At 41.4% G+C, this 14245-nt stretch overlaps 1 protein-coding gene across 3 annotated transcripts; it reads right to left on the bottom strand.

The window, feature by feature from the left end:
* Positions 1-959: 959 nt before the first annotated feature.
* LOC309715147 (sodium/hydrogen exchanger 6-like) lies at positions 960-14073 on the bottom strand. Of its 3 annotated transcripts, XM_082547997.1 has the most exons (17): positions 13638-14073; positions 13017-13216; positions 12784-12861; positions 12545-12621; positions 11826-11938; positions 11612-11717; positions 10938-11066; positions 10216-10357; positions 9958-10063; positions 8557-8645; positions 7112-7225; positions 6705-6816; positions 5657-5810; positions 5532-5562; positions 5352-5440; positions 4887-4992; positions 960-3365 (listed from the first exon to the last, which is right to left on the bottom strand). In XM_082547997.1, the coding sequence occupies exons 1-17, from the start codon at positions 13912-13914 to the stop codon at positions 3036-3038; spliced, it is 2253 nt and encodes a 750-aa protein (XP_082404123.1). In that variant the 5' UTR covers positions 13915-14073; the 3' UTR covers positions 960-3035. The 3 variants fall into 3 exon arrangements, with proteins under 3 accessions (XP_082404123.1, XP_082404124.1, XP_082404125.1); XM_082547998.1 differs by lacking the exon at positions 10938-11066; XM_082547999.1 differs by lacking the exons at positions 12545-12621; positions 12784-12861; positions 13017-13216; positions 13638-14073 and adding an exon at positions 12035-12512.
* Positions 14074-14245: the final 172 nt, after the last annotated feature.

Raw genomic sequence — 14245 nt, forward strand, 5'->3', positions numbered from 1 at the left:
GCTACATAGATTTTGCAACACACACAAAAACTTGGTTTCAGCTCTATAAACATAATCTAAACACACTGTAAAGATCAAAAAGATACAATTTCTCAATCATCTCATTTTGATTTGTCCTTTAAAGACTTCGTGCAAGCTACACTTAATCACTCATGAAGATGCTTACTGCAATTGTAAATATATATATATATATATATATATATATATATATATATATATATATATATATATATATATATATTAAACATACTTGGTGTCCCATCCTGCTCTTCATATAGCTGAGGACTGAGAATATAAATCTTGCTACATGCACATATATACTGTACATCAGTCATGTGAACAGAAATGCTGTGGAAAAACTAAGAACAGCCTTCCTGCTTCCATAGAAATTTGAAAAGTAAGTAGCAGCCAGGCACTGCTCAGGGGTAACAATCTGTGCTTGCTTTAGCCACAGGCTCTAGCACCTTGAGGTCCACCATGAACTCCTCTGTATGCCAGATGAGAGGCCATCTGTCTGACAGCTAAAGCTTGGGCCAAGCTGGGTCAAGCAATAAGAAAAAGATCCAAGCACACCAACAAATCTACAGCAAAATGACTGGAAAAGAAAAGATTCAGGGCTGGAATGGCCCAGTCAAAGCCCAGACCTCCACCTGATTGAAATGCTGTGCATAAAGAGAGCTGTGCATAAATGAATGCTCCCAAAAATCCCAATGAACTGAAGCACCATTGTAAAGAAGAGCGAGCCAGAATTCCTCCACAGTGACGTGAGAGAATGAAAACAATTACTTCAAATTATTGGTGCTAAAGGTGGTTCCAAGTACTCAGTAACAGGACTGCACACAGTCATGTGAAAAACAAAGTTTTCACATGACTGTGTGTGTGTGTGTGTGTGTGTGTGTGTGTGTGTGTGTGTGTGTGTGTGTGTGTGTGTGTGTATAAAAGCAGAAAAATCTATTCCATTTAATATCACTAAAAGTATTTTTATTTAATTTCAGTAGAACTCACAAGTTGTCAGACTGAAAACACACTGTTGTTAATAACTTTAGGACTAAACAGGGAAAAAATTAATTTCATCTGAAATTATAATCTCCAACATTTTTTAAAACATCCACTTATCAACCCATTGCAGGTGTAACAATCACATACACAGTTTCCACAAGCAAATTTTTATATTTCAAATATTCAAAGAGGTGCATGTCCACATTTGTGTAAGAATCTCAAACCTCAATACTGCTCGAAGATCAAAAAGACAACACATTTGGAGCTCGGCACAATTAAAACCCATGTATTTTTTTTACGAGGTCTAATTTTGACCGACTTTCTCTTTAGGCATCAAAATAGTTGTAGCTATGTGAGACGTGCCTGGTGAGCACAAACAAGGGTGTGGATTATCTGAGGAGACATCTCCCAGTGAGGTCAGAACATATTTGATGAGCCTGGTTCCCAAATAAGGGAACAACACCATCCGGGAGCTCGAGTAACGTCCCCTCAACATTCAGAATCCGCTCATTGTTACTTCATTTTCACATGTCACATAAATTTCACTTATGCCTACGTTTGAAAAATATGTGTGTTTCTATCCATTAATGCAAGCACAACATTATTTATTATATCATTTGCACTCTTTTGGGCTCTTTAGGACCGAATGTACTGAGTTACACCACAGGCAGTCAATGAATGGCCTAATCAGTCGAAAAGATTTTACATCATACAAAAAAATTAAATTAAATTAAAAAATAAAATAAAAAATCACCTTACTGCATGTTAGCAAATCAAAATATGTACAAATCTACATTAAGTAAATGAGCTTCTGAATAGGCACTTTAATTCATAACAGTTCAGCCAGCTGTCAGTTTTCTTTGATGAGACATCACAAACACATAGAAGCTTGTTTTGTTTTTTTAAACTCAACCAGATGGAGGCAGAAAATCGAGAAATAAACTAATATTAGCCCTAATAACCACATCAGTATACTTGGCCAGTCTGCCACACACACACACACACACACACACACACACACACACACACACACACACACACGTAAAATACACACACAGGGAAGCTCTAGTTTCCAAATATAAAGTTACAGCTTCTGCTACAGTACAGAAAGGAGACATTTTTTTAAACATGCATACAGTCCAGGAAGGAATAATCGCCTCCACCTGTGAAGAAATCTGTAGCGCTATTACGCCCTCCACCCCTCGGAAAAAAGTCGCAATAGGAGCCTTTCACCAAAAAGAAATCTTACACAAAAATACAAATAAATAGATAATAAATAAACTAAATGAATCAGCATATAAATAAATCATTTTGTTAAAGAAATCAATGTTAAATAAATAAATCAAACCGTAAACAGACTGATTTAGAGGCAGTGCTAAAATCTAAGATGGTGGAGATGCTCCTGGGCACTGGTGTGGATGCAGTTCGTTCTCTTTAATCAGTACCTGCCTGTTTGTTCTGCTCAGGTCTTTGTTTGCTTCCAGCTTGAACTGCTGATGAACTCTGGGAACAATAACTAGTGTTAAAGTGAGCCAGTCTGTGGATATGTTAGTGGGATTAGTTACCAAACTGTAGTGTAGATGGGCTTTAACGCCCTTCAGTGTTATGCGTGGTGCTTATCTTTAGGTAGAAACACACAAAAGGAGCTGGAAAAATGTGAACTGTGTATACAGCTAGGTTTATAGAGAGCGCTGCCATATCACCAGTGTGGGATAAACACAGGAGCAAATGAAGCCTCCTCATACGGGGTGAAATGTAACCTATAAAATCGAGAAGCTCTTGATTTAAAAGTCCCTCACGTCACATTCAGTGTCACAGTTATCCCGACTTAAATCAAGCTCAAACTATTTTAAAACTGCATGTTAGATGGATTGGTGGTGAGAAAATCAATCTGTGCTTTCTGATTGAAAATCCCGAAGAATTCATTTGTTTTGTTTTTTTAAATATGTCATTATTTTGATCAGTCGTATGTATGGTGTGTATTTTTTTATTTTAAGTTGGAAACAACAAACTGTGTCCTCAGAGCGGCAGCTTTCTTACAGTCTGTGCCTGTGAGGTTCAGAGCGCGGGGGGGAGGGTGGTGGAGGCAGGGTGACGGTAGTCGGGGCCTCCACGGGGTCATCCATGGGCAAGACCAGCCGCGTTCCCCGGATCGCCACTTCGTGTTCTGCCACGGAGAGCTCGTGATCCAGACCTTCATCGAAAGAACCTACACCACCCCCGGCGCGGGCGGTCGAGGAGTGCTTGGGGTTGACGGTGCGGGATCCGGACGCGTCCGTGCTGACGGTGACGTCGGCGTACATGGAGCTCACGCTGGCATCGTTCAGGATGAAGTCAGAGTCGTCGTCATGGAGCTGACCTTCATTCTGGCGAGTGGGAAGAGAAGAGGCGGCCGTGAATGCTTCCACACGAAACTTAATCAAAATTAAGAATTATCCTCGATCAGTATGAGTAAGTTTGCATGTACAGTACTGTGCAAAAGTCGTGAGTCATGCCTTATTTCTTTATGTTTTGTTGGGAAAATGGGAAATAGGTGCAGCGATTTACTGAAACATGTGAAAACATGCATGGAAACAAAGTGCGTGAAGTAAAGTAAGTGAGTAAGTCAATATTTGGTGTGACCACCTTTATTCTTCAACACAGCCTGAACTCTAAGAAGCTTTCCTGTTATTTCTTTATAGTCTTTAGGAACAGTTCTCCAGGCTTCCTGAAGGACAACATGATCCCACACGGCTTCAATAATGTTGAGGTCTGGGCTCTGGGGAGGCCAATCCATGACTGAAAGTGTTTTATTGTGTTTTTTTACTCCATTGGCAGTGCGTTTGGGATCATTGTCATGCTGACAAATGAAGTTGTTGCCCGTAGATCAAAATCTGACCTGCTTTCATAATTCAATCAATCAATTTTGATAAGATCCCCAACACCACTGGCTGAAATGTAGCCCCAAACCATGACAGAGCCTCCACCGTACTTTAAAGACGGCCGTAAGCACTCACTGTTGTACCCGTCTCCTGACCTCCTCTATACACATTGTTAAAACAGAAGTTTGCAAACTTGGGTTCCTCACTCCATCAGAGCTGTTGCCACTGATTTTGAGTCCAGTTCTTGTGTAATTGGCATAACTCAGCCTTTTCTCCTTGTCACTCTTCCTTAAGAAGGGCTTCTTGTCAGGCACCCTTCCACTGAGACCATTACTGATGAGCCTTCAATGATCAAATGAAGGTCCAGATGGATGTCTCAGGTCCTGAGTCAGGTCTTTATTGATTTCTTTTCTATGTCCTAAAAATGATTATCAGATACTACGCATCTGCTTTAGATGTTTCTTTTAGAGTTAACGCTTCTTCTTTAATCCTCAAATTTTCAGTATCCTCTGATATTTTTTAAAGGACATGGCACAGAAATACTAGTTTATTCCTGTCACATGGCTTTTTCTATAGATTAAACTAAAAAAAAAAAAAAAAAAAAAGGGAACAAATAGTGTTTTTTGTGACAGACTGCCTAAAGATACAATTTAAAATCTTTTTGTTTGCCAAGTTTTCTTAGTTTAGGTAAGTTTGTTCTGCTTGAATAATTCATAGATAATTTTTAAGTGTACTAAAAAAAAACAAAAACAAAGAACAACTATAAAAACATTCCTCTGAAAATGGTCAGGAACATGGACTTCATTGGAAAAAAGGGAGTGAAAAAGCAGCCAATGTCAAAAGAAAAACTTTGAGAAGCCTTCAGAAAGTCTGGAGAACTATTTTCTCAAAGAGCACTTCAAAGAAAAACAAAGTTACAAGAAAGCCTGGCTCCTTAGAAGGAAAATATAAATAAATGAGAGGTGGCTGAAGACTTTTACAGTCCTGTAAATCTGAATAACTCATAATTCTTTTTCATGTCCAAACCTCATAGGCCTGTGGGCTGGTGAGGCATCGAGCCAGTGGTCCGCAGCATGCAGGCAGAGTAGCAGTGAGAGGCGGACCGCTGTGTGTCAGGAGAGGTTTCAGGTAGCTGGTGAACAAGCTCGTGTCAAGGAGTGCACAATATAACCATTTTAAAGCAGTCTGGTTCAGCTGTAACAATAATGACTCAACCAGGTTTTCAACCGCAGCAAGTAAAGGAATATTTCTGTTTCACAACATCACTGTGAAACTTAAAACACATTTTATGGTTTACTATCATTTTTTAGCTGAAATGTTCAAGTAAAAGGTTTAACAATTTACAAACACCTTTGTGAAAAGCACGATATAAAACATAGTAAAATAAATATCATCACTCTATCTCTGAACCTCCTGTGTTGTTACGTGCTAGAAGTTTGTAAAGAGCGCCCTCTGGTGGCCACAGGTGAACGCATCAGGCTGAAAGGATACTTGTGGTCAAAGTTGTACCATATCCTAAAAGGCCAGGCGCTCTCGTGTTTGGTGCTCCTCCGCTGTGACCCATCCAACGCGCCTGAATTCTGTTCAGCAGAAGGATGATAATGACATGGCGTGCATTTTTATTTCATCACAAAATCAGACAAATTAATACGGCGCTCAACACCAACTCACAGCGTTGTCTTGATCAGAGTCCACACCCACCCTAAAAAAACAAAACAAAACAAAAACATGTACTTTGACAAAGTTCAGCGGAGGTGATGCGGCACAAACAGTAAGATACACGGAGGCCGGCTTACGGTATGCTCATGAAAGATAGCATGGGTGTGGTGCCACCACCACAGATCCACACAGTGAAGAAAACGATCAGGAGCGTGGTTGAAAACATCATCTGACGGGCGTAAGTCGCTGTGTCTCGAATGGAAAGTGCAAAGGTCATCGCCCCACGCAGACCTAGAGGAGACGAAAAATAAAACAAGGATGGGTGAAAACGTTTTATTAATTATTGCTCATGTTGTGGATACATAGGCATATGTAAGCAAATAAGAAAGCAAGTCCAAAGAATGCAAGTCATTCTGAGAAGACCGTTCGCGGTCAGGTTTAGGTTAAGTCTGCGGGAAACAAAGCAGGTGCCCTGTAGTGTGAAAACAACTGGAAAAACCAGAGCATCTTTCACATATTAAGTGATGTGTAGCTGATCGTTGGTTGAAGGTGGACATTTCAGGCTCCAGATGTGCAGGTGACCGACGTCAAGTATTAAAAAAAGTTTGGTTTCAGTCTTTGTCACTTTCATTAAGTCTAAAGAGGCTTTGGTGTAAATAACTACAGCCTCTCTGTGAATGTGAGCCGTTTACCCTTTGAACTTTCACCAACAATATGCTAATAAAATACACAACTCCCACTCAGACTAATGAAAATGAAACTTCAACTGAATTCTTCTAGACGATAAAATCAAAACTGAAACATGTACACCCACTGTGGAAACAAATGAAAAATCCTCCTTCTTTTTAGGGGTTGCCACCGCACACTAGTTGCCTCTCCCTGTCTCTAGCATCCCCCTCTGTCAGCGTGCCTTTTGTCTGTTTATTATTAACTTAATAAAAGTTAATAATAAATGCATCCTGTTCTTGGCTTAACTACTTCAGTTATTTCCTGGCAAGCTCATGTGCTGTGCGATGGTGTGGGTGTTTTTGCTTCTCCGACTGCTGGTATATGTAGCAATGCTAACGAGCAGTTCCAAAAGTTTTCTCAGCGTACTTAATGAACCGTTGACATATATAACTGAAGGTTTAAGAGGAGAAACATGGTTTGAGTCCAAGCCTGATAAACAGCTTTATGCTAATGTACCTGCAAACATCATAACGTGCTGAAAGTTGTATCCGATCTTGTTCTTGCGGCCCAGGTTGAGGAGGAAGGACAGAGGGTAGATGTTTGCAGCCCTGCCCAGAAACACTGCTACCTACACAGCGCAGGAAGGTCAAGGACACAACACAGGAACTCTAACACTGGAATGGAAAATAATCACACGTAGACGTAAACACCAGCTCGGCGGTGACTAAGCTTTGATATGCTGATTTGCTTGTGTCCGTGATGTTATTTTTGGCCTTGGTTAAACATGAAATAGATGTTCAATTGTAATGGTATAAATATATATCAAATATTTTTCAAGGCACATGAAACAAAAGGTTTTTATCCTATATCCTGATGCACCGCAGAGCCACTGACTCCTTAACCACCAGCAGAGTAAAGGATACGAAGGCTCCGACAATGAAGAGAGGGTTGAAGACGTGCGACTGGAAGGAGAAGAGCGTCAGACCCATGTAGGAGAAGATAAAGTTCTCTGCCAGGAAGTTCAGCAGCTCAAACAACTGAAGGGGATGAGAAAAGCGGATATTGAATTTCATTTATATATGCTACTTCCCCAGTTTTTACACTTCCTTCTATTTGAAACAGTTAAAAATTTCCAAAATATTCTTGCGCACCATATGACCAATGACCAATGACGACTCTGGAAGACCCAGAGTTCGGGAGAGGTCATTTAAAAAATGCTTGTCACATTTTCTAATGAAGCTACATTTGATGCGCCTGTTCTGCAGGGGCTTGCCAATCAAACATGTTAACCACTACACCAACAGAACATGCTTGTCAGTGACAGAATGCAGTGAAAATCAATAACGTGTATTACAGAGTCCCCTCATAAACATTCTTCCAGCTCGCACACTACAATGAAGCGTCAGCTTTTAATTAACTTTGACTGTGCATGAGAGTGTGCATGTAGTTGCGAATCATCTGATGTTTTGGACATGTCTTCCCCTAGGCCTAGTCACGCAGGACTATAGGTTGGTTGGTGACCCACTGGCAACCTTTAGTCACTAGGGAAAATATGTACTCACTGTCCAGTTGGCGAATGATTAATGGAGGTTGTTGGCACCAAAAACCTCCTTGTGCTCGCTCTGGACAGATTCGCGCAGTTCACTGTAGTTTGCATGGAAGATGCAGATTTTCTGCAAATACTTTGCAGCTGCTGCCCGTGCAGTCGTTAAAAGAGACCTTCAAAGTAAAAGCTGTGCCTTACCAGCGCAAACTAAACATTTCAAAGCCGACATAAATATTTTAAGCTGGTTTTCAGACACTTGAAAGCCATTTCCCACATTTGCTTCTTTTTTTGTCATATCTCTATCTCAGTGCTGCTTTTGAGTCAGGTGACCACAAGTTTCTGCATGTCATATCACCTTTAACTCATCAGAAACACATAACTATGATAAACTCATATCCACAAACATCCTGCGTTATCATGAACTGATACTGATGATTGTAGTAACTGGTTATTAACATTTAGTTGATATGAACGTGCAGCTTTGTGATGTCCTAGCTTCAACAGAAGACAGAGCTTTGAGTTTGCAGGACACGGAGCAGTCGGCCACATCAGCTCCATCAGCTCACGGTTTCTGTGAATAAATGATAGCAGCTCGTGGATTTCTCAGAACTTTCTGCAAATTTGGCAAAAAGTATAACCAAGCTTGCGCTAATGCCCAAGAAGCAGAGAAGCTGTAAGTCATCCTTCCTTTCAAGATATTTCACAGATGTAATTCTTTGCAAACCAGATCTTTAAATGCAACAGCGCAGCAACAACTGCTGCTTGAAAATGAATTTAAAACAATGGGATCAAGCACATTATATAAGTTATACTGCATTTCACCTGTTTGGTCCTGTCTTGAGAGTCTGGTGAGAGATTATTGTAGGTGTAGTGGGCCTGAGTGATCCCACAGAACAGCACAGCAACGACACCTGAAAGAACACACAGTCATCCCACATCAGCAATCGGTAGGTCGATAATTGGGGGCGACCGTGGCTCAGGGGGTTGGGAATCGCATCTGTAACCGGAAGGTTGCCGGTTTGATCCCTGGGCTCTCTGTCCTGGTCGTTGTGTCCTTGGGCAAGACACTTTACCCTACCGCCAACTGGTGCTGGCCAGAGGGGCCGATGGCGCGATATAGCAGCCTCGCTTCTGTCAGTCTGCCCCAGGGAAGCTGTGGCTACAACCGTAGCTTGCCTCCACCAGTGTGTGAATGTGAGAGTGAATAAATAGTGGTATTGTAAAGCGCTTTGGGTGCCTTGAAAAGCGCTATATAAATCCAATCCATTATTATTATAAGCTTGGTGAGATTCTGCGGTTCTGCTACTGTCAGTCAAACCCAGAGATGAAAATCCAACGATTACCAAGCACTGTGTGTGTGTGTGTGTGTGTGTGTGTATCGTGTATTTGTTGACATGTTTCTTCATCAGTAATTGTATCTTAAGCCCACAAACTGTCCGCAGTAAGTTGCAGTTTTAGAAAACTGGGCATTTATTTTACTTACTGTATATATTTATTTTTACTCACTATCGAGAGAACTGAGCTGAGAGCCACAGTCAGCACAGATGGGTAGGAATCTACTGAGAGACAGACTAAATAGACATTGTTGTTGCTGCTGTTTTGTCATTTGACAGGACAAAAATGAATTCTCCAGTTAGACACTGGATAACTGGCACCATGAGAAGGCAAACAAAGCCTGTGTCCTTATCTAAATCTTCCTGTTTAGGAGAACAAAACTTCTAAATGTTATTATTAGTGTCCAAATATTTGTAACCTTTTGTTGTTAATGCAAATGCTTGAACAGCAAGTGATAAAATTCCTTCAAATCCATCATATTGCAGCATGCCACACGCTCCCCGGAAAAGACAGTAAAACAGTCAGTTTTACTTAGTAGACCAGCAACTGTGTTTTAAATGAAGCTTCAGACTAACACAAGATCAATATCAGATGTCTTCTTGTGAAGACCAATGACTTCTCAGACCTGACTGATCTTTGCAAAATACTACACAGAGAAATACCTAAGAAACACACAGATAAGCTGACAGACTCTGTGCCTCCACAGAGCACTTAAATGACTCCTTCAGGGTAGTTTCCAGTGAAAGCATGTGTCACCAAGCCTGTGCACATACACACGCACAAACTCACAAGGTGAAACCACTATCTCCCACACTGCTGCAGCTGCTAATCAAATACGGAAGGCAGTGTTGTTACAACTGCATGCAGGAGACTTTGTTGCAGGTCTACCTGTGAACCCACAGGCCTCCGCCAAGAGAAAGGTGCTCCAGGACATCAGGAAAAAGAGCGCCGTCTCCAACAAGGGGAAGTCCCGCAGCTTAGTAAACTTGGTGACGTGATGGAAAGTTAAGGGACCAAACAAGGAGGCGTGGCAACTTTAATACACTGGAAACAGGGAGAAACTGTATCGTTATTCATTTACCTCTTGCACACACCTGTGAATGTAGATGTAAAATATGTCATGGTAAGAAACAAGTGAAAGGATATGAGGGCGGTCACAACTCCTGTAACAACACCGAGAGCAAAAGAGCCGCTGAAGACGCCCAGAAAGACGCCGAAGGACTTCAACATGGCCATGGCCTCAAAGCTGTGGCTGTTGTCGCCTGCAGGCTGGTACGCCACAATGGAGCTGCAGGGAAGACAGAGAGCATGCACGCAAAACCATTTAGAAGAAAAAAGGAAGTGGGGCTTTACTACAAAAAAGGCCTCACTAAGGAAAGGGAAGCTGGTCAAACACATGCTCACAAAATAGCGTCAGGAATGAAATCACAAATGCAGCAACCCAACTCCAAGAATGGCTTCTCTTACCAGTCTCATCATTAATTCAGATGAACTTTGTTATGATTTGGACATATCTGCAAAGACTTCAAATATGTGGAGTTGGGTTTTACAGTCATAAATGAAAAAATAAAAGGTCTTGCATGCTTCATTTGAACTCTATCAGGTTAATATTCTGCAATAACCTTTAATGAGCCTAAATGACTAAAAACTTCATAAGAATAAAGGGTTTCCTGGTGATTCTAGAAATGGTGGGTGATCTAAAAATCAAAAATCAAAGTAGGAATGGATATGAAAGGGCTGCAGCGTCTCAGGAATGAAAGGGAGGGTGATGAAGGATGATCCTGAAGCCTACCTTCTAATGTCTGAGGTTCTAAAATATTAACAAAAGCAAAAACCACGCAGTCCCCCTGACCGACCAACCCACCCACCGAGGAGTCACTGTCTGGTTTTCTCCCAGCCATTCCTCGGACACCTCAGGTAACAGTGAGCTCTCGTTTCTTGCGGAGCGCACAGCTCCAGCACCATGCCTTCCCAGCTTTTCGAAGCGGAGGAGAACACTACATACATACGTACGTACGGGCAAGGCGATGAATGACACAGATGGGTGGAGACAGGTAAGCAGTGAAATGACAGGGACTGATGTTAGTATGATTAATGCGTGTACAATACAAAAAAGCCATTTCTGCCACAGTTAGCTCAATGCAAGCACAGGTTTTATGGGACTAATTAGAAAAGAACTAGAAATTATAATTACAACTGTATCTGTTCTTTCTGTCTGTAATGAATATGAAAAAACTGGCACTATTGGGAGCCCAACTGAAGGAATCAAACACAAAATTAACAGTTTTTCTTCTGCATAAAAATTTATTTAACTCAGATTTAACTCAGGTTCCAACAGTTTGAGCTGAATTGTTCACCAAAATGTAATTACTTTAGCAAAAAGCCCCAGCTGATTGAGCCTAAACTGCTACAGCTTCAGAAAGAAACATTGCACCAATTATATCAACTAATATCTCTTAAAAAGCACTTATTGTTTTGTGGCGGGCATTAAAAATTGTTCGTTAATGTGGCACCGATGCTTCAGTGCGTCAGTAATACGTACGAGGAGAGGACGATGGCGACGGCATCGTTGAGGACGCTCTCCCCAAACAGTAAAGCGTAGAGGTCCACGTCTACCTTTAGCTCATTGAAGATGGCGAGGACTGTCACTGAGACAGAAAATAAAGAGTATAAAACATCTAATTAATAACAGGAAAGCTGTTGAAAATGGAATCAGATGCTTATCTTCTCTGTTAATTTTGGATGTGGGTACCTACCAGGATCTGTTGCTGAAACGATGGCCCCAAAGAAGAGGCAATCAGTAAAGTAAAAATCTCCACCAAGCTGCCCCACGACTTTCATGAAGGACACAAAGCCATACATGATCAGTCTAGGAGAGAAAAAAACAAACAAACACTCAAACCACTACTATTCAGCAATAATATGATCACATGTAGGAATGCAAGGTCTGCAGTGTGGTATGTACCGGGCCGATCTGCACCTTAAGGTGGGTGGATACTCTCTCTCACCCTCACCATCTTCAGAGGTCTGCAACCTGGATGTGATCCTGGACTCCACCCTCTCATTCACATCATATATTAAATCCATCTCTGAATTTGCCATCTACCACCTGAAGAACATCTCCAGACTGTGGCCAGTACTCTCAGACTTTGCAGCTAAAACCCTCATTCATGCTTTCATCACCTCCCGCCTGGACTACTGTATCTTCAGAAATCAGCTCCTAGAGTTCTTACTTGTACAAAGTCCCAGTAACACATCACCCACACCAGCTCCTGGGAAAGTCTCATATTTCCTAAAAGATCTATCTCCTTGCCTACATGCTCTTGCTTCCCAGTATTTATCTGACCTTTTCCTCCGCTACACAAACCTTAGAACCAGCTATATAAATCTAAGTTACTATTGTCAATATTATCGTTGCATGGCATTATTTTCTGGCCTATTCTGAGCTAACTTCTGAGATGTTTACTTGACTTACCCAATAACAAAGCAGGATATAACTGTTCCGATGAAAGCATAGGCGAGGATAGAACCGATGTTCCTGAAAAAGTGTCTCTGAGAAAGACAGAGAGCAGGTGTTTATTTTAAGAAAGAGGCTACGAACAAATGAATAATCTTAAAAAGAAAACATTAAAGACAAATATAAACCCTTACAGCTATATATTTAATAACAGATACTTACATAAATCTTTATATAAAACCTTTTGACACTCTTACCCTTTTCAGACTGTAACCTGCATGGAAAATAATGGGAGGCAGCAAAATGTTGAAAAACACCTCTGGGTCAAAGGTCACCTGAGGAAAGCAGTAAGATTAGTTAGGCACTTAATTGCCATCCATCCATTTTCATTACATTATGAGACATACATATCTCGCTTAACAGACTGTTTAGTGTGAGACATGCACACTAAACGGCCAATACTTCAACCCTCCACCATCTGTTCCCTTGCCTTTCTCAGCATCTCATCGTCCTGCACTTGGTGACCTTTGCCCTGTCCGACTTCCCCCTTCAGAGTGTACTCATAGAACCGTCCGCTGACATTGACCAAGAGAGTGGCAGGACTGCCGTTAACGGCACAGCTGAGAATCACGTCGCTCATGCTTTGGGGGGCGTGGATGCCAAACCGCAGGATCACACCCACCAACAGTCCTTTGGGAAAGTGGAAAAAGAGAAAAGAGCAAGTGAAATCAGAACAGGCAGCACAGGATTTGAAGTTAACTATTATTTGAGGAGGAAATTAGGCTGAGATTGCATTTAAAACTGTTGAATCAACCAATACTGATAGGAGAATTATTCTTACAGAAGTGAACTTTATTATTTTGAAAGGAAAGGATAATTTAATAGCTATAAATAGGAATTATAGGGCCCATCTCTAGTCATTTGTTTGCCATTTATTGTTGCAATACACTACCCATTATCGTGTATTCTGTTGCAACTGTTTTTTATTAGGGATATCACTCTGATTAGAAGTATGCTGCCCAAGATACGTGAGATTTACCTGTCAGATTATTCAGCTAGCATTAAAGCTACGTTTAATGGACTGATATGAGGGCTAGCTCGGTGTCCTTACCATAGATCATGGCAAGCCCTGTTTCGTGCAGGAACCTGAATCGGCGGTGTTTGAAAAGCCATATGGTTAGTATGGTGAGCGTCAAGAGCATTATGAATATCAGTAGGTAGGCACTGTCCTGTCGGTGGCTTTCCTCTGCTATCCTCTCAGTTGCGCCGTTGTCCATCGCACCGCCGTCGCCTTGGCTCCCGACGAGCAGGACTGTGAGCAGAAAAGGCAGCAGCAGCGGCGCTTTCGACGGCTTACCGCCAAGAAAGCGACTCCGTGTGAATCCCATTTTGTCTCTGTGTCCAAACAGTTACATTTGTTGTTAAATTAGTGCTGTTTTTTTTGCCGGGAAACAGCTGATTAGATTAGAAATTAGCTGGACCAGGGTAAATGACAGGTCCTTCCTTGCCGTTACCAAAACACTGGGACTTCCGGCTCTTCAAAATAAAAGCTCGTCACGTTGCTTAAGCAGTGTGAAGGGCAAAGTTACACATAAACGCGTGAAGGTTGCACAATCAATCCACTCATAAAATACACTAAAATGGACATGAAAAAAATGGAAACTGATAGCGTCGTTTAAAAAAGTAAGAAACTTGTAAATTATAGTGAATTTATATTAA

This window comes from Aulonocara stuartgranti, assembly GCF_965226115.1.
Source record: "Aulonocara stuartgranti genome assembly, chromosome: 10".
NCBI classification, from domain to species: domain Eukaryota; kingdom Metazoa; phylum Chordata; class Actinopteri; order Cichliformes; family Cichlidae; genus Aulonocara; species Aulonocara stuartgranti.